We start from the raw sequence: 24,874 nt of genomic DNA, 5'->3' as shown, positions 1-24,874 counted from the left end.
CAATATGATTGCCTAATTATAAACGATTTTAAAGGCTTACAGATAAATTGTTAATTTACGAGAAATGATAAAAGTAAAGATGTTTTTAGAGTGATCACATGCGAAATGTTGTATGTGTGATATTGTGGATACCCAGAAGAGGGCAGTATTTGATTCTAAATGTTTACATAGTGAGGATAGACTAGTGATAGTGACAACACGCGGACATTGCCATGAAATTTAAGAACGTTATATGATTATCGCCCCCAAAAAGGACTGTTTATGCACCATGACAAATGACATGTACATATTGACATTACTGAAGATTAATTTTACACATGGCTGTTTTTTACATTTACATTAGCACCGTGGCACTTATTTGAACTCAAAATAAACTCGCAAAATCTCAAATGTAATTTATTGACCATCTTAACTGATGACAAAGTGCCCAACACAGCAACATCTACAGTACAAAAATGTAAGTAATAAAACATCAGTATAACTATGCAACAACCTGAACATCTTCTTGAGGCAACCTGTGCCTTAAAATCTTTCTCTGGAAATCAAAAAAGTAATTTTAGCAATATACTGGCTTCCATAATACAAAGCCACACACAGCCCAATACAAAGTGCTAGGTAAATACAAGATGTCTATGTCTGCAAACACTACTTACCACTTCCACAAACCTCTAAGTAGTCCCATCCATGGTTACACAGAAAACATTATCTGTACATGTTAAGGACAGCAAGCAAAAGCTAATTCTAAAGCACCATTTTCGGTCAGACATATTGTGCACATTCAGTTAAATGAAATGTATTGCACAAAAAACAAAGAATAAAATCATACAAACAATGGAGACAGCTTACATGTTATTGTAAGTCTTACTGGTATTGCGTAAAAGGCACTACTATGTCACAGCATATTACAGCACTGTGTTCAGTGCATTGTGGACATACCTGATGTCTTAGTAAACAAAAAATCAAAAACAACAAAAGGGAATCCAGTCAGACATTGGTTGAAACAGAAACTGGTAAAACTGTCAAAATAAGACAGTATCAATAATGTATCATATATCCTCTTGCCTATGTTGAGTTTTCAGAGGGGCCTTCAGCTAACGTTGCAACCTCATTATATAGCCTAAAAGGCAGTGTTGGTGGATAGGATACTTCATTAAGTGTGGCAATGTCCAGATGCAGGACATCACTGCTATACCAGTTATGCGTGGTTTGAAAAGGCTTAACAACCCAGCCAGTCTTTTGTGATTTCACCAAGTTTAACAATCTTCAAGCTGCTGTCTTCCAATTTGAAATAGTGGTTGCCTTTGAAGAAGTAGCTGTAATCTGAAAAAGACAAGTAAGCAGGTTCTTGTTAAAACTAGATTGCAATTGAGAAACACGTTGTTTTATGCAACTTAACCTATACAGTAAAAAAAATAAAATAAAAAAATCAAACTAACCAAGCAGAATTAAACGCGTTAATGTTAGAATGTTAGTTGAATTATGTAAATGATACATACAAAAGCATGTCTGTGAAGCAACACAGCCCTGCTTTATAACCCTATTCTGAAGGAAGGGGCCTTATAATATTTACACTAGGGTGTTTACTGTATGTACGTTAGTTAGCCCATAATGCAAACAAGCTGCTACTATCTGAAGAGTCGCATACATTACACTGGGTCAAATTTTATATTATGTAAGCATGTACAACACAAGAAGCTGAATTTCCCCCTTAATAAGAACAATTTAGAATCTAAATATTTTACCAATTCCATTCAGGCTGAAGGCAGAGTCAATGTTGTCCGGGATGCCATTCCAAGAATCAGCAATAAGTTTCGGAAAGCCTGGATCCATTGACTGTCTGCTGTCATCATATCTACAAAAACATGCAAATAAGGACATTGGTGGTTATCAGACAGATTGTAATAATGCCATACTCTCATTAGGAATAATTACATGTAACAGTTTTCATTTTAGCTGCCCCCAATATGCATTTATTATTGGCCTATAAAGTGATATCATCTAAAACCCACATATTTAGCCATGTTCAAATTGAAATTGAAATATAGAGTATTGCCAACCTCCAGAACTGGTCTCCAGAAAACAGGTAGGTCTTCCTGTTTTTCCTGAAGTTGAAAGCAGCATCAATCTGCTGGATATCGGAGGGCAGACCAAGACTGGAGATCCTCTTGGGATAACCTCTTTCCAATTCATCTGCTTTATACACCCACATCTCATTTCCTACAATGCATTAAACACATTTTACAATTGATTTCACAAATGATGATAGATTCTGGTAAATCAGTTTGTACTCCTTAGAGTAAGTTACATAAAAAATGTCTAGCCTACAGTCAGCAAATAAGCTGAATATAAAAAAAAAAAACTAAACTAAAACCAAACCTCATCAGTATTCAGGAAAATTGTCACATTAATTCATTTCTGAAAACGTGTCATAAACCACGAATAACTAGGGGAAGGCGCCTTAAGTTTCCCAAGAGCAAGACCACACATGAGAGCTAAGCCAACATTCCAACATTGGGAAATGTTTGTGCAATAGTATTTGCAAAGAGTTATCAAAAAGTGTAGCACTTAGATGCTGTTAGAACCAATGTTTGATTTGTCTAACCTACCAGCAAAGAATACTGTTTTTTCATCTGGATTTTCGTAGGCTGCATCAATCTTGGTAGGAAGGTCTGGCCAGTAGGTACCCACAAGCATAGGTCCACTTGGCTTGCTTCTGAAGTTCACTGACCTGAACACGAACCTGGCAGATACAGATAAAAATATTGGTCTAGGTGATGTATTGTTGATAATCGAAGAGAGGAGGTAAAAGACAGGAGGAGCTATGAGGTGCAATGCATGTTTTATGGGGGGATTTTAGTGCAAGCACTACACCAGTGGAAGCAGCCACAATGGCCTGATTCATGAGCATCTGGTTCTCGTTAGGGCTAAGGCTGCCGACGCCAGTGGAACAAGACCCATCATGCACAGATTTCCAATACACAGCTGTACAACAACGACAGTGTCTCAATACTTTTCCATTGACCCAATTTTAGGAACAAAAGAGAACATCACAACTTCAAAGATCGAGTTATATTATATAAAACTGTAAAGAAAAAACAAATTTAAGATCTGCATATAATTTAGATATGTGGATCAACATATTTTTGTACAGTTACAAACAAAGCACACGCTTGAAACCTGTTGTTAGTAAAAAAACAACTCTAAATCTGGGCGTGCACTAAACAGTAGCTTGGTCTTTATAATGGTCCTGTCAGTATAACTGCAGACAGACACACATACAGTTATGCTGAGGTGGACGAAATCAAGAACAACAAATTACATCATGGAAAATTCAAGAAATTCTGAAGAATAAAGTTAGTCACCTTATAAAAATCGAAAGTTTTATCTAGGCTTGAAATGGCAGAAAGGAGTTTAGACATACATACATACACACATATATACATGCATAAATATGTACCATCCCTTTTTTTAACACATTATATTGCTATATTGTTATATTGACCTTCTGACTACTTGCTGCAAAGACAACAACCTCCAGCTGAATGTCAGCAAGACTAAGGAGATTGCTGTTGACTTCCAGAGAGGACACGCCCAACACCCTCCACTGATCATCATCGATGCTGCTGCGGAGAAAGTGAGCAGCACAAAATTCCTGGGGGTACACATCAGTGAGGACCTCTCTTGGACCACCAACACTGCAAGAAGTGGTGAAGAAAGCCCAGCAGCACCTCTACTTCCGGTGAAAACTCAGGCAGGCAAATGACTCACCACCCATCATGACCACATTCTACAGAGGAACCAATGAGAGCATCCTTTCCTGCTGCATCATCGTGTGGGGCGGAAGCTGCACTGACCACGACAGAAGAGCCCTGCAGCGCATAGTGAACAGTGCCGAGAAGATCACTGGTGCACCACTCCCCTCCCTGCAAGACGTATACATCACCCACCTCACCCGGAAAGTTGTGAGTGATGCAAGCCAATCCGCACACAATCTGTTCAGTCTCCTGCCCTCTGGGAGGAGGTACAGGAGCCTCTGTTCCCACACCACCAGACTCACTAACAGCTTCATCCACTAGGCTGTTAGGATGCTGAACTCTCTCACCTCTCTAACCACAAGGCTGCCAAGAACCTAGGAATCTGCGTCTCCCCAAAGAACACATGGACTTTTCCATTTATTATTATTTATGTATACGCTTGGGAATGAGAAACACAATTTTGATTCTTCATGTGTTTCATATGAAGAAATAAACATTTTTGGATTTTTAAAGTTGCACATGGTCAGCCAGAGGTAATTAAAATAAGAACATTTTATGGGTCTTGAGATGTTATCTAGGTAGTAATTGTTTTCTTGCACATGTGGGAACAGTATTCACTATTATTATTACGTGTTCCTATTGATAGTGTATAATTTAAAGGAACTTAGGTCCAGTATTTAATGTGATTTAATGTTTACCTGTCCTTAAAGAAGAATGTCTCTCCTCTGATCTGGGCCACAGCATCAAAGACAACAGGTTCATTACAGATGTCCATGGGAGTAACTGGGCCCTGTGTGGGTGGCATTGGTTTGTCTGTTGGCACTCCTGTATTTAACAAGTAACAATACAATTAAATTGTGTTTTCATATGTTTGGTGTTTTGCTAAATTGTCGTTTAAATCTTTACCATAGAGCTCCTGAATGCCACTGATATCATCCTGAGAAAGACGGAAGTCCTTTGTAAAAGTGTAAACAGGAGCCATCAGTGCTCCGGGATCCTGGGAGTGTTCCAAACCCAGAGCATGACCAAACTCATGTGCTGCCACCAGGAACAAGCTGTAGCCTGAGAAAAAAACATAATGCAAATTAAATGCACATATATAGTATTTTATTTGCATTTTAAATAATGTGTCAATGGATGTAAAGTGATTTGCTGTAGATAAAAAACTCTTCATACCAAATGAATGACGTACAACATTCAACATATAATTATACTTAAGTACTCTATTAGGAATTTGCTCTTCTCATAAATCTTTGGTTGTACCTTGGTCAGGACAAAATCCCCATTTGCGATCGTCATCATAACTCTTAGTAGTTGCACACCACATCTTGCCATCACTGCGTCCAGATGTGGTGCAGGAGTCATATGTGTTTCCAAGGAAGGTGAATGGAAAAACACAGGGGCTTCCCTCTGCATTTCCTCCAACTGTTGACATGGCTGCAGAAATAAAATAGATTCAGCATTTTCCATAAACAATATATAACAGACACCTTATACACCTTTAATTATTACAGTTTTGGTGAAAATAAAGAGAGAGAGAGAAAAAAAACAAACAAACAAACAAACAAAAAACAACAGAAATGCATTTGTGTTTGTTGTGCTGAGCCTGACTGAGCATTGTTGGGAACAGCATGAATGAAGATTTGGGGCAGATGCTACAAAATATAAATAACTAAAACATTGGGCAAAATTCCAATGAGCACATGCACACAAATTGAATTCCTTTCAAAGAGTGTCAAATTTAAAACTGGCATGATGTGTTTGTGCTAGTTTTTTGTCATTCAAAGTCTTAAAATAAAATATAAAGATCTAACTTTTCTGAAACAATGTAGTGCAATGGACCAACTGGAAAAATGCTCTACAGCTCAGAATAAAATACAGGCTTTTAGAAAACCGCAAGGAGACCAAGAAATCCAGTGTTATATGTCTCTATGCAGCACACAAGCAATGAAGCACAGCTCTTAGCCAGGCTTAAACCACAAGGACATGACTTGGACCAGAATCGTTATGGCGAGGTTTCACGCTTGACCCTTCCTTTATTCTTATTAGCAGCATTGAAAAATCTTGAGAATCAAAATCATGTGGTCTAAATTCATTTAGACTGGGTTTTGGACACTATTCTGTTTGTCCACACAAACATACTGAAGATAACAATCAGGCTTCATTTAACATTGCAAAAGAAAAATTGTTTAGTAGATCAGTGGAGAGGCAGAGAAATTAAGTAAAACAAGAAGATACCAGTTTCGGGACAGAATCCATAGGTCTTGTCTCTGTCATAGTCTTCAGTTGTGGCACACCAGCGGTAGCCATCATCTCTTCCTTGAGTGGTGCATCCGTCATATTTTTCTCCTTGAAAGGTGAAGGGAAATTTACATGGTGCTCCTTCAGCATTTCCACCGAGGGTAAAAAGCACTGTAAATAACAACATAATGTCATCGCTGGTAATATGGAATGATCAAATGTCACTAGATTCTTAATACAAAAAAAAAAAAGGGCACAGTGTTGATGTAGTTAGTTTGTAAGTACCATGGACAGCAACAAAACAGATAAACAAAATGTCTGACAAGCCCCCTTAGACAATAACTGAAAAAAGGTTCATTCCACTACTGACAGATGTTCAAACTCACATTCATGGGGGCAAAAACCATATTTGCCATCTTCATCAAAGTTGTATGTTGTGGAACACCACAAGAATCCATCATCACGGCCCTGAGCAGTACAGCTGTTGTATTCAGTGCCCATAAACAGGAATGGGAATTTACAAAACTCTCCATCAGCGTTGCCAAACTTTGATTTAACAACTGTACAAGGAAAAACATATTAATGAATCCATAAATAAGTATTGCTGAACATTATTAACCGTGAGTGAAGACTGTACCTTGTCCCTCTCCAAGAGTCCACTGTTCATCATCATCAAAGTGAGAGTCTCCTCCAATCCCAGGACCAGGAGCAAAGGCATGAGCCAAAAGGCCATCTTTGCCATCAAAAGGATATCCGTCCCCATGCTCTGCCAATTTTAGAGATACACATTTCCATTTTAGCAAAAGCAGGAACATAGAGTAACCTGAAGTTTGAAATGACACTGTAAAAACTATCTCGTCTAAACATACCATTACGACCAAAGTTGATCATGATGTCAGCCTCTCCGTCCATAAGTCTTGTGAATGTGAGTGGAGTTACGTCACTCCACACTTTAAATGCTCTGAAGAAAGCATCATTTATGACTTCCTCATCAAGATCGGGTGTGTATCCCAGGATTCTGCAAATAAATTTTCATTTATTTTATGATACATCAGGCCTCTTAGAGCTGATTCATGAATTATAGTGTGGTTAAGAAATACCCTTCTGGAGTCTGCTACCCCCAAACTTGTGTTCTGTGTCGTTACAGTGAATAAATAATAATAAAAAAAAACATTCCAGGTGCTGTTGCTTTTGGCTTTTTCTTCCTGACGAACACATTCAAATGGCTGTACTTAAGGCCAGAAGTCATAAACCCGTAATGATAAGAATAACCCGATTCACACTGCTGCAGACTTCAGAGGAAACTAAACAAAGACTGTGAAGGAATGCTGCTGTAAGAAAACAAATATCTTTGGGGCCAAGGGGGTAGGGTGGAGTGGGGTCAAGCACGGCCAAAGTAGGGTCTATTCTACAAAGCAAACCGGCAATAACATTTCACATTACACAGCCTACAGTTTTTCATGTAGGCCTAATATGCGCTAGGGTGGAATTGACAAACCTACAATGAAACCAAAAGCCTGGAAAGGTAAGATGTTATCTTATCGGGAATGTGTGTCTGACCTGTAGGTGACGTCTTTCTTCTGCCACATTGGTTTTCTATGGAAGAAGTTGTAGTTGGCCACATCTGGGACGCCACAGCGGGGCTTTTTCATGATCTCCACAGTTTTGGCATCAATCTCTCCGGTTTCTTGCAGAGAAAAAAACTTTTGCATTTTCTTTAGAGTGTCCTTCAACATCATTAAGTTACATCTGTCTTGTGGGCATCCATAGAATTTATTCAAATAGTGCTGAAAAAAACAAACAAAAAACCTACTTAATTTAGTGACTTTAGATAGCAATGAAAAGTGGAATATTAAAAATGGCTTACCAAAGCAACTTCTTTGTCTGTTTTGGGAGTATCGTCTCCTGGAAATCTGATAATAGGCGAAGGAGCCGAGTTTGCAGACTTAAAAGCAATGAACAGGACCAAAAACATTTTAGGGAATATCCGACTACAGAATATTGTCGGAAAATCCATGTTTGCTTTAAACTTAGACGACGTGATCAGTGTTAATGGCTGCAGCAGTGCCCCAGTCTGTCCGCTAATGCTGCCTTCTACTTCTCTGTGCTGATTTTTTTTCTCTCTCTTCAGCGGCCCATCCTGCACCTCGGCTCCTCGAACTTTACGATTTGTGCTTGCACACGCACTTTGTGCGCAGTCTCTGGCTGAAAACGATCAGCGGGGGAGGCCTGTCTCACACTGGAGGAATTTTTCAGACAGAACTGACTCATACTCAGCACGGGGTGAGCAAAAAGCAGGTTATTACGGTAATGCAGCCTGTTGTTAATGTTGACACCACCATTTAAAAGTTACAAAACAATACAGTTCAGTACAGTTCAGTAAACCCATGTATTTTGCACAAATGTCGCGTAATTTAGGCTACATACCACGTGCTTGCTGATTTTCATTTGGCCAACGAAAATATTTTGTCTAATGAAAGGAATTTTCATTTTAACTGTTATCTACTGTCTGCCTATCTACTTTGTGCAACGGTTCTGAGTAATTACACCCTCAGTCTAAAGCCATTTGCCATCTGGTGAGATTTAATGTATTTTATGTAATTTCACAAAAATACAGACAAAACCAATACCCTACATTATATATATATATATATATATATATATATATATATATATATTATATATATATATATATATATATATATATATATATATATATATATATATAATTAAATTAGCTTTAGTGTCCAGTTATTGTTTATAGTATCAACATTCTTTGAAACAGTATCTGCTCGTAACAATGACCAGTAATGCTTTTTCTTATGTGACTTTCTTTCCTGTATCATATGACGACATCTACTGCCATCTGCTGGTTAAAATGTCATTTAGCTCTGTGATATACAAAACATTATCCTTGTGATTTCATTTTCAGTCTCACGTTGAAATTTCTGTATAATTTACAATAGGTACATTCACCTTAATGCAACTTGTTTTGTTTCATACTGGATTACATTGAACAGCAGCTAAGAATCCTTCTCACAATGTACAAAGCTGAAGGACTTTTTGGTTTGATCTGACAGATGCATCTCTCTCAAACATAATTTAGTTGTATATCCAGCAATGCAATTTCCCTTTCCTTTTGCTCGAATACTGTTAATTTTCCATAGGCGCCAGCTGCAGACTGCATTGTAACATCCATTCCAGGACCTGTCACTTTAAGGCAAGGGCTCTGTTTCATGCACTGATATACATGCTGCCATCTCCTTTTAACTGACACACACACACTGATTCTGAGCAGGGCCATGCAGCACAATGACTTTACCTATTAAATGTACATGGAGCTGAATAGAACATGTGGAGATGTGAGAAGTTGCTACAGTAATTGAATGCCTTGCTTGTGAATATGAATGCAATTTTGCCTGTGAAAGTGGCATAAAGAGATTGCCTGGATAACATTTGATTTGCATGTAAATTGTTTTCTCTGCGTCCCTGGGATCCTCATCAGGAAAGTGTGTCTCTGTGTATGTAGTTTATACAGAAATCATTTCTATAGGACATGGGTCCCTTTGCTCTTTTGTAGCATTGCTTTCGTTTGTGTTTACTTGAGGTGAAGTGCCTTTTATCATATTTAGGACCGTGTCTTACACAGGTGAAACTAAGTTTACATATAAGCTGTAAGGTAGTATTTTGTGAAAGTGGGAGTTAAAGCTATTTAGAATTCATGGCCTCACTTTCAAAATGCATTTGTCTTTTTGCATCTTTTTGGGTTCTTGAATTTAGGTCACCACAACAAACCATATTTGTGTTGGTGTACTTGTTTTCAGTTAATATCATTGGTGGCACAAAGTCATCATTTATCCTGACTTTGTACTGACACAAGGAAACCAAGCTTTTATAACTTTGTGTTCCAAAGTCAACTATCTTAGCAAAATGGAGCGATGGGATCAGTACATTTAGGGACTGCTTTTTTAATCAAATAAAATAGTATCAAACTGAGGTACGGAGTGAATATTTTGTGTAAGTGGTAAGGGAAGACCAAAAGAATAATAATTATTGGCTGACTTGAGGTGACCATTAACTTGAATGGGAGTAGCCTGGTCATATTTATTCTGGTGATAATGGAGAGTTTCATTTGATATCTACTGTTATGTTATTGCTATATACACTGATGAAATAAATGTATTATATAGTTCAGAGACTCCAATAGATCAGATTAGGGGATCCTCTTCTGTGTCTGGGACTTGGGGACTCTGAACAGACCTGTCATGGCAGTCCAGCTGGCTCTCAGTGTCCACACTGACTGCTGCCCTAAGTCCAGGGATTGCTCACACGTGTTGCCATGTTTCTGGGTGCCACTTCTGTCCTCTGAAGGGTCATCAAACCAAACTGCTTAGTGCCAAGCTCACAAGTGACATAGACTTCTATATTCTCTACACTCTCTGATTAGACTTTATGGGAGGCTGCCTGCTTGTCGTTAATATAGCATTGAATAGTGTAATACGTATGTATTGGCTTTATTTGTTTTATGTACTTCACTAGAGTAATTAAGCAATGGTTGCTTACTAAATGAATCCAGCCACGGCACTGTCAATAAATCTGTTTCAAGATAATTTAATTTGGCTAAGCGCTATGTGTTACAGAGTTCTGTGACACATGCTATATCATTCAGTTTGAAACATTACAGTGATGAATTATTGAACATAAATCCATTATCTTGAACATATTTTATTTATGAATACTTCAAGACACTGGAGGAATGTGCTATAATTATTGTTCCACATTGTGTCACCGCTCGTCTCTGCCGTTCAAGTGCCATGAATCAAACCACCACTGATTGACAGTGTGCACACAGCAGGCCCTCAGCGACATTAGCCCAATAGCTTTATTTAATGTTTTCTTTCTCATTCTGTTTCTCTTTTAGTCAGTCTTGTAAACACTGATGCAATAATGCATGCCATTATACAGACGAGAGGAGTGTCTCCCGTGGCTCCCTCCTTCGCAATAATAGGTCAACAGCTGTATTTAAAAAATTAATCACATTCTTGGCACTAACAAAGGTTAGCTGCAACTCTGAGACTTGATATTGGATGCTCAGATTGGCTCAAATCTCAGTGGAGATGAGAAAGAGTTGCCTTTGATGAGTACAGCATGTAAATGATTTGTGTGTGTTTATAGGACACAGGGCTGGCCCTGCCTCACTCCAGCTCTGAGCTGTCGGCTCCACTCTGTGGCAGAAACTGGCAACAGCACTGTGAGAGACACCAGGGGAACTGACCCCATACAGCACACTTTGTAGTCTGTCTGCTCAGTTTAGCTCTGTTCACTCTTCGTTTTTTATAGTAAGCATATTTCCTTATTTAAGAGTGTATTTTATGGTTAGAAAGGAGTTTTGTTGTTGCATTCAGATTAGAATGTGTGGGATTGCCTTTTGTTTAGCATGAAGGTGACATATAATCAAAGACTGAACATTTTTTTATGATTATTTACAGCATATTTTAGCAAATATCATTACCACCCCAATCTTACCTTATGTCCAGTTACATTTTTAAATCAAAGTTTCATCAAGACACAATGTTATTATTTGATATAATATGAACATGTAGGCTTTGTGTGCATTTTATATTTTAATACTTAGAAATTTGAATAGTATCATTCCAATATAATTCATTATCTGTACTAATTGAATGTAATCCAGTCTTGTCCAGCCCCAGCTACATAGCCTGATATCCCCTGTTGGGGCACTACAATTCTGATTCTAGATTGATGCATTATGCAAAACACAAATAACACTGAAAATATGACTTGTGCAAGGGTATGCAAATGTAATATGACCTGACTTTTTTCTCATATTCAAATGTGTATTTTTGGAGTGTGGTGGTGAACAGGCCGTGGGACATAATGAGGATTGAGATCTTATTTAAATGTCATTGCAGATGGATGAGATGTTATGCACATTGCTACCTGCCTGGTTTCATGGAGGAAAGACTGCACATGATGCAACAGAGTGAAAGGTGTCTGTATTCAGCCATAAATAGTTTAATATACATTTTAACATTTAGAATACTATTCTTCATTGTTACACTTGATAAGCTCCAGTCTTGGGAAAATCTGATGATTGTTTGCATTCATTCTGAGATGACCTGAGTACTGATTGGATCATCTTTTGGTCTATGGTATTGACCATATATACAAATAGCCTATCTATTTTTTAGGTATTTTAGAAATAATACCTAAATAATGCTGCCCCTTTGCCCTAGTAAGGAAATGCTCTTATTGGGTTCCAAAGGCACAGAATTACTGGTATAAGTGAATTTCCTTTTCCTTGTTATTACAAGCTTGAGGTGACGCCTTGAGGTGAGAACCATGATTTAAAAAATCTGTTAGTAAAAGTGACCCCATGTTACTTATAACTACACATTTGAGTAACAACTTTCTAGACTGCTTTATAACACTATCAAATATCATTTCTGTACACTTAAAACCATTCACTGACATTCACCTCTCATTCCCACTTACGCTCCTCTGTTTTTTTGTTTTCTTTTTTTTTAAGTTTAATGATTCATTGTCTGGTTCATTTTGATCTTTTAATTACTCCAGGTCCCTTCACTACACGGCTAACAAACTTCAAAGTTTGCTGCTTTTTGTCTTTTGGCTCAATTTTAAATTTGTCACTGCTGAGGCAGCAGCTACAGTTGTGGCGTTTTTGCACTCCCCCACATTTATTTCTTTATTCACATTTTTTTTGTATTTATACAATGTAGGTTTTGTAAAAGAGAAAATAGGACCGAAGTGTTTTAAAGATGAACATTAAATGTTCATGTTAACACAAAAACACATTGTTGTTTTGATAAACATTATTTTATCAATCCATAATACTCTTTTTATGTGTCCTGTGGCTTTATAATTTACCATGTTGGGTGTGTTTTGCACTATGAATAAGCTGGTGTTCTCCTGGTGAAGCACTGTCTCCTCTCATTGAGGTGTTCTATGATCTAAGAGTTTGAGTGCTGTTGTAACATGTGCAGCAGCCCTAGGTCCCCATGTGTTAAAGCAGCTGATAGCATGCATGCTCTGTCTGCCATCCGTGTTTGGAGGAGATTGGAATAGACTTTTGCAGGAAGCTGAGGCCCAACAGTCATTGGGGAATAGTGAACACGCTGGTCTAAATTTCAATATCACCTTTCTCTTATTTTCTGTTTAAAGTATTGTTTATTATTGTTGACACCTACTGCAATGACTTCCTTTTTTTAAAAGTGCAGAAATAGAAATAATGATATAAATGAATGCATTTATAATACTGTAAAGTAATGTCTCTACCATAATTGCATTTATGGCAGTGTGTTATAGGCCCATGGGTTCCTGATGTATTCTAGTTTCAGCTTTTAAATTAGACTGTGATTAAATGAATGCATTTGATGAAATTACATTGCTGTCCACATTCATACCTTACTTTTAATTTGTAATCCCAAAGGAATCATTGATATTGCTTGGTGTAACATTAGAAACACTTTGCCATAAAGAAATTAACTTTGTCTTTTTCCTAAGTACCCCAATGCATCACCCTATTATCTCACCCATAGATGAATCAGATTGGATATTACACAAGACAAATGTATTCATATTGCATATTTTCCTAATTTTTCTTCTGTCCCACCATCTGTGTGTTACCAAGATTAATCCACTGATCCCATTTGAACAAAAGGGCAGATATTATTTTTCTTACACACCTTGTAAATTAATATCCAATTTGAAGTTGTATCAAACCATCTATTTTTTATACTTTTGCTATTATTTATCATGGGAATGACTGAGACCTGTTTTCTAAATGTCTAAATGTATGTGTATGTCACATTTGGGCATAAGGGGGCAGACTGTCACCACTAGTCAAGTATAGTCCATTTGAGTGGCATATGGAATTGCGTCTACGGATGAGTGTGTTAAATAACATAAGCTGTGTGACCTTTGCCCAAAGCAAAGAGATGAGGGTAAATAAGCCCGGAGTTATAGTTTGGATCAAAAACCTACTCGAATGGCGTGACAAAGGTCGAAGTTCACTCACCAACATGGCCTCTAATGACCCACATTTTATTAATCCTTTGCTACAAGTCTCCCATGATTATTTTTCTAGGAAACCGCTGCATTTGATCTCACCTACTTCTCCTTTTGGCTGTTAATTGGCTTTCTGGCTTAAAGTGTGATTGAAGTCAGATGGTGATTTACACAGAAAACGTTCACCTAGTGTGCTGTGTCGGCCTGTTGTAGCCAGTGTCTTACAAGTGCCCTCCCAATTTCACTTATGTAGAACACTTGTCTTTCCCAAGGCGGTAGACAGGACGAGCAGGAGCGCCGGCAGATTGCAAACTAGTGTTAATGATTGTCTTGTCGGGCAAAATCTGTATTACTTAATCTCCTGCTCCTGCTGTATCCGATCAAAGGAATGCAAATAGAAGGCAGTATTGATTTCTACATCGTCCTTGCTCCTTTCCTAATTTTACCTCCTTTTCTATTACAAACCACCACCATCGCTTTTACCCTGGACATGACTTATTAATCATGCTTGACCCAAAATATATTCTCATTGCAGAAACAACATTGCTTTAATAAGGATGTCGGCAGTAGGCCTGTAGAGTGAAAGGGAGAGTGATTACTTCAGCTTGGATAAGAGGTTACATTGAATTGTCTTGGGTCACCCTTAAAGCCTCCACTTCTGGCAGCGTAATTTGGGACATTAACAATGATTTATTTCAGGCAGTTATGAAAGAGGATGGTCTTTGTATCACATGTTGAATTTCTGCCTTATGAGCTAGAGAACACTTCAAATATGTATACTTTCATACTTGCACATTGTGTAAATGCTGTTAAATATTTTTGACAGCATTTAGTTATAATATGGAAATTGGTGCTAGCTGTTTTCGTAATAACTTTACTTGAATAATTTGGGCTGCAAACCTAAAATAGCAATTGCAAACTTGCTTAGCTTGTTTTTGGCAATCATGTTCTGAAAAACACTTTATAAGTTGTTTTAGTTAAGCAGTTAATTTTTCAAATGTGAAACTGAATCTTGATGTGCAAATCTCACTGAAATCTCATATACAGTATTTTCAAGTGGTTTGGTAATGGTTTACTAAGTATTTTGCTAGTATTATGCTGTTCAAGGTTAATATTATGCTTAACTCAAATGCTATCAACTTAGTTTTGTTTATTAAAAATATATGGTTGTTTGTCACAATGTTTTAGAAAAGTGAAAGTTCTGATAGCATTTCTGTTAACTGGTGCCATATGAGCGTCAGTCTGAATCTCTCTAAACTCAGCTTTAATTGACCCACACAGTGCATGCACATATGTATGGACGGCACCCTTCAGTCCTCTAATTGATGACTACTGTGTGAAGCCTGGCGGATGCAGGAAGCCAATGCCAGAGCTGCTTTTCTATCAGATTGCTCTTTGAACCTGTCTATGAACTGCTGACAATCTCTGTGCATGGCAGTGCCCCATCGCCTTCCTTCCTCTAGTCAATCCCATGGACTTGTGGAATCCACTAAGTCAACATGAGAGCACTGAGAAGGGAAATATCCTGCTGTTTTTCTCTCGCAAATCTCTAGAGCTCTGTGATTTTGACTTAGCACTAAATGGAAACAGTGTTATTTCTTTTCTTTCAAGGTACTATATTACGGCATCACAGCTAGGCAGCTATGGATAATTCCTGACACGAGAGGCCTGTTGGTCCACTCCCCCTTGCTTGTGTGCCAGTTACATGGGCTTAGTTAGGTTGACTTATTGGTTGCATATGGTCACAGTGGACCACATGTTGTCCTCACGCTAAAGAGTGCTGAGGAAATTGCTGAATCTTCTGTCAAAAGACATCTCCTAAAGGTGATTTCCTTGGCTCACTTCTCACGCGTGGCCTGGCGTCAGTCCGGTGTCCAAAAGAATAATGAGCCATATACTGAGCAAGGTCTAAATATTATGTGCTGCACTGAAAACTGATATCAACAAGGGACCGGACATGGTGCCCTGGGGATCCGGCTGCCCTTTTTGGGAGATTCGTTTTGCTACTTTAAACCTTGTATGCTTCCTAATTTAATTTACAAAACGAATAGTCTGCTGCCACATAAAAAGGTACCGTGCCTTTTTAAGATGCTTGTGTGAACATCATGTTCACTCTTATGTTAATTTAAATTCAGTCTAATATATAGTCTCGAAATATCCCTCCTGCAGTGATGTGCATTTTTATATTGTACTCTTACAATGATTATTTTTCTAGGAAACCACTGCATTTGATCTCACCTTTTTTCCCTTTTAGGCTGTTAATTGGCTTTATGGTTTTCAGTGTGATTGAAGTTAGATGGTGATGTGCTGTGTTAGTCTGTGAACTTTTATGTTAATTTTTATTCTGTCTCTGAAATATAGTCTTCAAATATCCCTCCTGCAGTGATGTGGAGTGTGCTATTGGCTTCTGTCTCCCTTGCCCTGGACTGAATCAGAAAAAGAAAAAAAAAAAAAGAAGTTTTTTGGACTTGTAACCCTTCTTCCTGCACGGGTAATCAGCCCAGAGCTCTGTAATCCCTGGCACATGCAGATGCCGCCGGGGGAATATTACTGTTCATAATATTAATCTGCTCTCAAATACCTCTCTGTTTCCAAGATGAGGGTCCTTGTGCAGCATGTTCTTATAGGAATTAAGTGTGCTACATGCAATTCATCGAGAGGTAGATTCTGGCTCGTCAGGGATCAGGCCTGGGCTAAGGTTGTAGCGTTGCTTTAAGGAACACCCACAAGCTCCTAAAACCCATATCCATATTCTCATAAACAGGCCGACATGAAAGACACAGTTCCACAGCAGGGACTCATATCTACACCCAGCTCGCATGAATCGTGTCAGCTGGATCCAAAGGAGGGTTAAAACCTCTTTAAGGTGTTCAGTCCCTGCAGGTAAGCCCCGCTGCCACAGGGCTAAGAAGAACTGCATTGTCTCCATCTGCTGATCAAAGGCATGGCACTGCACCACCCATGCACCATTGTACAGGTACTGCACCCAAAATGAAGTGCATTCTTACAGAACCCTGCTCCCATTCAGCTTCTTCTTATCAGCTCTCACCTGGATCTTGACACCGCAACAGTTGTACATACATAGCATAGGCTTGAGCAACTGTGGATTTGAAACTTGTCAACAGGCCTTGGCACAACACAATTATCTTGCTAAGCTATTGGGAATTTTATTATGAATTGTTAAGCTAATGACCACAATTGCTTTTATTCTGTTGTAGCTGCCTTTGAGGAGGTAAAACTGCTGTATTAGCAAGTCATCATGCATTAGCATTAGCATGTTATCTCTAGACACTTCCCCCAACAGTTGGTAATTCAACCATTATGCTAAATTGAGTTCCAGTGTACTTTGTGCAAGTCCTACATGCGCACAAAAGGGGAGAATTGAGTTAGAAAGGGCATTAGACGTAAAAGTAATCATATTTAAATCAACATGATTTCCAAAGGTGACCACAGTATATGACAAATACTGAACACTATTCCACTTTGTTGCTGATAACCATGTGTTTAGGTTTTTATAGTTTTTTTTGTTAGTTTGTTTTTGTTTTGTTTTTGTTTCCTTTTTTGTCTCCCTGTATTGTACATTTGCCTGAGAGTTGGATTGAATGCAGACTATTTATGCAGTCAGGGAGTGCACAGTCTGAGGTGCGGTGGGGCCAATGGCGTGTGAAATCTGCCGGCAGGATTGACACCGGGATGACGGATACCTGCAAAATACATTCACGGCTTCTGAGTCGGAAGGATTATTTTCTCCAGTGTTACAGAAAACACTCAGTGACAACATGTTGAGACTTCCTCCTCCCTCTTTGTAGAAAAACGTAACATACCGTAATATAAAGAGAAGAGGCCTTCAGTGCTGAAATGTGTCCAGGATGCTCATTCAATTACAAAGCTTGTTCCCTATCCCTGAACATCAAGTCAGACTTTGTAATGGAAAAGCATTCTCCTGAAACACTGCATATAAACATGCCAGGTGTTTATGTTCCATCTCTGTGAAACTGGATGTAAATGTACATTATTTCTGCATTATACGTTTCCGTGGCTTTCATTGCAGTGGAGAAGAGATTGAAGAATTTATATATTGATTGCGTTTTTCTCTGGGAAGTGGTGTAGCAAGTTATGACCCTTTACATGGCATATTAGTCACCATTAGTTGTTCTAGGTCACCTTGCAATGAGCCGAATGTCCCTGAGGAAGAGAGACTGTTAACTTGGCAAATGTGGACTTGTATCTTAACCTTGGCCTGTGGAAATGTCTGTTCACACATTTAAAGCTTTTCAATGTTTTTGTGTGGAAAAGGTCGCACAGATTATGCTGTCTGGGCTCTTACCTGCCACTTGCACTATTAGCTATTGGTTTGAACACGGACCACCAGGGCGTGGTTATTCCATTTTCAAGATGAATCTGATGTTATGTTGTATCCATCATTGCTGTCATCATCTGCATAGAGACTAAGGCACTATTTGAAAACCCTTTTGCTCATGAGCACTTCTTTACAGTCATTAATTGTTGAGCCTTGTTTGGCTAGACATCAGCAGCTAATGCTTTATTCATGTCAATGCTGGAGGCATATTGGATTTATGAATGTAGGTATGAAAAGTTTAGGTACTCGCTGATTGACAACAACAAACCAAATATCTTGATATTGTACTGTCAAGAGTCCTACAAGAATATTATTATAATAATATAATATAATATATGTTTTAAAACATTTTAAATCTTAATCTTTTGGAATGTGGCAGTAATAATAGCAATAAAGGCCTGTCAAGGTAGTTTAAAAGTATCTGTAATATAAATATTAATAAATATTGTGCAGTGAAAATAAAGGTTGTGATAATATCATACCATGAGATTTGGATGTCATATAATTAGTGCATTTTTCAGTGTTTTATAAAGTCAGCATTTTTCATAATACTAATCTCACTCACAAGTTGTTATTCAGTTCCTTCCTGTTGGATTATATTTGGGTTTTGGGTGTTATACAAATGAGTCAATCATCTTTCTGTCTTTTGTTCTGTTCTATTCTGGCCAGTGTTACAATGTCACAAATTTGTAGTGATCAATATACAAGTATATCTGATCAAGAGAGGGCCCAAAATACACATGTTAACAAAGGGCCTAGACCATAGCAAGACTGTTATACAGCATGTATACACTGTGTATGACTCCAGAACAGTGATTCAGGCCTCAGATGGCATCACAAGAGTAGTCCTGATCCTTGTCCCCATCTTGTTTCACAACAAATAACATGGCTTGTCCACTCTGGATGAACATGGAAAAAGAGATTTAGGCCTTGGCCCACTCAGGATGTTTATATTTTCTCATTTATTACACGTTATTATGTTTTATCAGATTAGGCATGTAGAGGCTGAGATAAAGCTCCAGCTAGAATTCTGGACTGATTTGAAGTAAAGAAGGCTATGTGATGTACATTATAAGAATATGTAAGCAATAATGGGCTTATTTTGAAAAGCTTTATGGCAGCGTGTTTTGAAGATAGTATAAATTTAGTTTTGGAGACTTACAATGATAATAATAATAATGTAATAGAATTTTATCAATGTATTTCTGAATTTTATTATTTCAAATAATTGCATGTTTGAAAACCATTGTTAAATATTTATGAATACCTTTTATTCACATGCCAACCCAGTACCCCATGGAACATTATCTGCCTCATGGCTCCTAAACTATAACAATAAATAAACAATATTTAATAAATCTAATTGCCATTGCAATGTTTACATAAATGCAAAAAAACTACATACCTTGATAGCTCTAAATTGTATTAAAAAAACAACAACAAAAAAACTTTTAACTTTTGTGTTTCTGATATTCTGAAGCACTGCTGTGTACTGGTTTACTTTACTGTAGACGCACTCAACATTTCACAGGGGTAATACCTTTTATTCAAAACATTCTTGCTCAAGTTTTGTGTCACAAAGAAAAAAAACTCAAATGGAGCCAATGTTGTATGCATAATGTATGTATGTATGTATGTCTCACACACGATAATCCAAATAGTGCTTTAGGCTCCAAACTGAAATGTGCAGATATGTTGTGTATTACATGCTTGACTAACTCTGTTGCATTTACGGTAATTGATTCTTTTGAATGATTTGGAAAATGCTTGGGCCCCTTCTGCCACTGCATGTTCAAGTGAAATGCAGGCATGTCACGCATGGCTAAGCCCTGGAGATAGTGGGCTGCCATGTAATGCAGCCCCCACTGGACAGAGGTGCTGCCTGACCCAGGACTGATCTCTATCGTATTTCAAGTATAATGGTATTATGGTTGTGCATTTTTACATTATTTTAAACAAGACATTATGCAAAATTGACTTTCTAAGCTTACTTTAATAATTTGTACTTTATACTTTAATGTGGTTGCCACATTAAAGAATAGTCCTCCTCAGGTGCTTCACTATGATAACATTTATCTGTACACATTAAGTATATATTTATCTAGCATTCTACCTTCTGCACTGTAGGAGGTTAATAGCTTTACATTGTTTGTATGATATTGTAATTATAATTCACAAAAATATAACCACATCTTCCAATTGCAAAACTGCAGCATTTTTTTTTTCAAATTTCAATTTCTACTTTGGAAAATTGCGATACCGGAATACAGGATTATACAGTCACTGCATAAAAAATATTAATGAAAAAATGCACCAACTGCTCTGCTTTTGCCTGCATTGTGCTAGTAAACAACAGACTTATTTTAGAAATGAAGCAATTAAGCAGATCCAAAACGAACACAACCCCCTTGTAAACCAACACATGGCGATGTCATTTGCATGCCTTTGAATAGCTAATCTCTGAGGGGACTTCCTTCAGATAGAATACTCAATGCCATACAGCCTTTGTTACACACAGCAAACAAACAAAAGTGTCATGCTACTACTCTACTTCATTCTACATAATTTTGACTTTGTCTTATAGCCAGATGACCTACACCTGACTCTCTCACAGACCATCACTCAACAGTGACATTAAAACTATCCTCTTATTAAATAAAGGGAAACTATGAATAAGAACTGCTTTTTGGCACCGTCAAACTCCAATCCATCATGGTCAGAAGGCTTTTATTGAGGCGGCTGATTGGGGACATGACAAATGAATGTGGGAATAAACTGGTTGTCAGTCTGAGGAGGGAGATGGATGTTCTCTCAGCAGGGAGGAGTACAGTTAGCTGTAGCTGGCTTGAGGCCAACCTAGCGCCGCTTCCAAAAGTCTCCCCTTGCATCACCCTAGGGGGCAGCACTCGCCCCTCTTCCCCTCACCCCAGAACCCCCTTTCACCCTCCCTGCGTGTATTTATTAGTAAATTAACACCATGTCAAGAGGACGAAGTTCCCCTTACCACCTGCGCTTATACTACATGACCCCCAGTTATAAATCAAAATGAGATAAAGGCGGAACACTGCTACCATGGGGCGACTTGTGAATGAGTGATGAATGTTGTAGGTTGTAGTTTTGCCTGGATGCAATTATAAAACTAACATTAGCTCGTCTCTAACGGTGAATAGATTAAAGACGATTTAGCACAAGCTTTTATTCTAAGCTGGAGGGCCATTGATGTGTAAAGCAGCGCCAAGGGTTGTTGAGTCCAAACTGAATTAGACTCTATTAGGGAGCGTTTGAGTGACATACTGGTAAGCCCTTTCTTCTTTCTGTCATTATTAGCAAACTTACTTTTATCCCATAATGCAGCAGACAATTGTTATTCTTGAAATGAAGGGGAAAAATAATAATGTTATAAAGATTAATGCAGTTCTACACCTCATTCTCCTGTCCGCCTACTTTGGCAAACCCGGCTCTCATATCAATTTGAATAGGTTTTTCAATTATTACACTGCCTCAGTTTCCTCGCTGGCTAAACAAAGAATTTTCAACCCATTCTAACTGAGATGAAGTTAGATTATGCATTACTGAAATTTCCAATTTAATAAGCAATATTTCCTTTCTTTCTTTTTAAATGACTTAACGAAGCTGGAGCCCATGACAAAGGCGTACTAGTGACTGAGACAATTTTAAATCATACTTCTTCTAGTTTAATAAATTTGATTAACGTAATGACATCTTTGACTGAAAATGTCTTCCAAAGAACTGATTATTGTTGGCCAGATCTAATTTTTAACCATTTTTGTCTTTCATCGGTTAGCCGCTATTGTTTTGTCACTACTTATTACCTGCTTGGCACACTTATAGAAATCTTTTTTATTTCTTTTCTTGCTTTTAAAAAACACTGTGTCAATGTTGTCATATCAAATTTGAGGAATTTTTCGATTGAGTACCATAAACAAACCTGCAGAAGAAGGAGAGAAAAAATGAAGTTGGATTCACTGTCACATCCAGATACTTGAGTTTTGGTAAAACAAAGACAGCGGAAAAAGGGATTGTGATTGCAGCTCAGTGGCATATTGGAACAAAAGCTCCAACCTTGAATGATTTATCCATCCCCCGTGTCTTTGAAGCAGAGAATCGCTGTCTACCCCTCCGCCTGTGTTTGAGTAGGGAGCACCTGGGGAGGCAAGTGGAAGGCTCTTGTGAAGAAGCTCTCATGTCCCCCTCATATTTAGTCTATATGCAGAGAGATGTCGTATGGAAGCCAGCCGCGGTACAGCAGGTTTGGCCTGCGGCGATCTTGTGCACGGGTTCCCTGAGCTTGAAGAAAAGTGTGTGAAACATTTGCAGAAACACAAATGCATTTTGTTACTGAATGAAAGGATATGTGACAAGTAATGGAGACTCATGAAAATTAGAAAAAAGTGACAAGTTCTGAAGCATTTTTTAGCAAGATCCCTTTGTGGTAGCTTGTGATTAAAATATCCAACATGACTTTCGCTTTGTACTTTGAAAGGAAGTGCCAAAAATGTTGACAGGCCCACTGCAATGAGGGAATCCTTCCTTTACATACCACTGTCATCTATATATCTTATTATTTGTACCACAAAAGAAGATTTGTCTTTTTTAGTGTATGTTGTTCCAAGACATCTGTTATGTTATTAATTTCACATAAATCTTAAGCTCATCTCTTGAAATGGGGCTTCACTCAAGCTGAATTAATGAAACATGATTGTAAGTCCCTGACGTTTTGGCGGATGTCATACAATATTGAGTTGCTTATAATGACTGTGTAATCTCCGTGTCTGCCAGGGGAGGGCAGTGCTAAAGCCTGCTGTTAAACAATGCTGTGAGGGGACCACTCGGTAACTTGGAACACAGAAGAGGGAATATCACTTATGATTGTCAATATAATGCATAAAGAAAAACACGCCTACTCTGAACTGCATGTATCTTTAACATCTGTTTTCAACAGGCTAAATGTAGAACACCATATCAATCACAGTTTTGACAACAGTATTTGTACCAGTCCCAAACCCCTAAAATTTTATGTTTAATCATTTCTCATAGAATCAGTGGGCACCTATAGTGCAGTTCCTAATATCCCTTTTTTTTTTTTTTTTAGATCTTTACTATCAGTTTTTTAAGACACACAAACACTGAAATTAGGATAGGCCTCATCTATGTTTGGCTGCACCCACATCTTAATTAAAATGTGAGTGCAGCCTGGCTCCTTTGTTTGTGCTATATTGCAGCATTGTTCATCAGAAGTGAGCAGCAGTACAAATAATGGAGTGCAAACACTTCCTCTGGTGAGGCTAGCCCTTCCTCTAGAGGTTTAGCCTACTTTACTTTTCAAACTGACAGAAATGGGTTGTCTGAAATCTGCCACAGCATTACTTAATTAAAGAAGTATTCTGCTTGAAAAAAAACAAACAAACAAACAATAGACCCACTTCCCCATTGCATTCCCTAGCCCCCCTTTAGCACGTACATGCACTTGCCACCCCACCCATCTAAGATATGTCACATCCCTTGCAATCTGTAATTTTGGACTCGAGGGGTTAATTGCCTGCCATGGCATCAAAGCTGAGTTTTGATGTGCTTTTTAGGGCTGTCTTTAGCCATGCTGAGCAGTGGAGGGATGCGATGAGAGCATACGGAGAGGTGGGCACAGGAGATTTGACTCACGGCATAGCAGCACTGGCGTCTCCTCAGGTAATCCTGCCTCTCAAAGGCATTATTGAATTTTCTTGTTTTTCTTCTTCTCTTTGTCGAGGCAGGCAGGAGTGAGTGTGTGCACAGGGAGAACTGAGGAGGGGGGGTTAAACAGACAGAGCCTGACTTCTGAGGGGTCGGCAGCGGGTGCTTGATTCTCATTCACCTCTGCAGATCTGCGTCAAAACACAGCCAGACCTTTTAAGGCACCTAGCTTTGAAGTGCTCGGAGCGCCTCAAATCCGAGCTCTCCGCCACATATGCCCAGTCTGAAAAATTAGCAGCCCCGTACGTCTCCCTGGCCCTTTGAAGTTCAGCACGCTGCACTTCACTGTGTTCTAACAGAAAAATCACTGTCTATGTGGACAGACTTCAAGATTAAGCACAGTGATTATGCACAATGGTAAAAGAATAAACCATCATATCCCTCATTGAGTCGCACCATGTAACTCCCCATCTTGTTAACACTGTTTACTAACTCTGCTAAGCTCTCCAAAGTTGGAACAACTTGTCCAACAGTTGTGACAAAACCCCTGTGTGATCTATCTGACATGGGGGTCTATGGGGAGACATCACCTGCTTTTATCATTGTAGACTCTCACCCAATCCACACAGAACAGAAGACTTTCATTGACTTTAACCTGGAGAGACCGCTGTTAACCCTAGCATTATAAATGCAATCCTAACATGTACATTAAAATATGACAAAATGCTGCCTTATTTAGGTTCGGTTTTTTTGTCAGCTTGAAATTCCTTGTCAAGAG

At 38.4% G+C, this 24,874-nt stretch overlaps 1 protein-coding gene across 1 annotated transcript; it reads right to left on the bottom strand.

The window, feature by feature from the left end:
- Positions 1-383: 383 nt before the first annotated feature.
- Positions 384-8,232, bottom strand: mmp2 (matrix metallopeptidase 2). The gene is made up of 13 exons (XM_020941374.2): positions 7,864-8,232; positions 7,557-7,783; positions 6,866-7,014; positions 6,634-6,762; positions 6,383-6,556; positions 5,994-6,167; positions 5,019-5,192; positions 4,662-4,817; positions 4,454-4,580; positions 2,607-2,740; positions 2,058-2,217; positions 1,743-1,852; positions 384-1,320 (listed from the first exon to the last, which is right to left on the bottom strand). The coding sequence occupies exons 1-13, from the start codon at positions 8,011-8,013 to the stop codon at positions 1,217-1,219; spliced, it is 1,968 nt and encodes a 655-aa protein (XP_020797033.1). The 5' UTR covers positions 8,014-8,232; the 3' UTR covers positions 384-1,216.
- Positions 8,233-24,874: the final 16,642 nt, after the last annotated feature.

Source organism: Boleophthalmus pectinirostris, unplaced genomic scaffold (assembly GCF_026225935.1).
Source record: "Boleophthalmus pectinirostris isolate CB_2022bp ecotype Guang Dong unplaced genomic scaffold, ASM2622593v1 HiC_scaffold_19, whole genome shotgun sequence".
Lineage (NCBI taxonomy): Eukaryota > Metazoa > Chordata > Actinopteri > Gobiiformes > Gobiidae > Boleophthalmus > Boleophthalmus pectinirostris.
The sequence above is the reverse complement of the archived record's forward strand: the minus strand, read 5'-3'. Positions and strand labels throughout refer to the sequence as shown.

Coding starts and splice junctions, on each gene's coding strand:
- mmp2 (XM_020941374.2), bottom strand. CDS start 8,013: ATGGATTTTCCGACAATATTCTGTAGTCGGATATTCCCTAAAATGTTT. Junction 7,784..7,863: donor CAGACAAAGAAGTTGCTTTG/GTAAGCCATTTT, acceptor TGTTTTTTTCAG/CACTATTTGAATAAATTCTA. Junction 2,218..2,606: donor AAAAACAGTATTCTTTGCTG/GTAGGTTAGACA, acceptor AATGCATTGTAG/GAAATGAGATGTGGGTGTAT.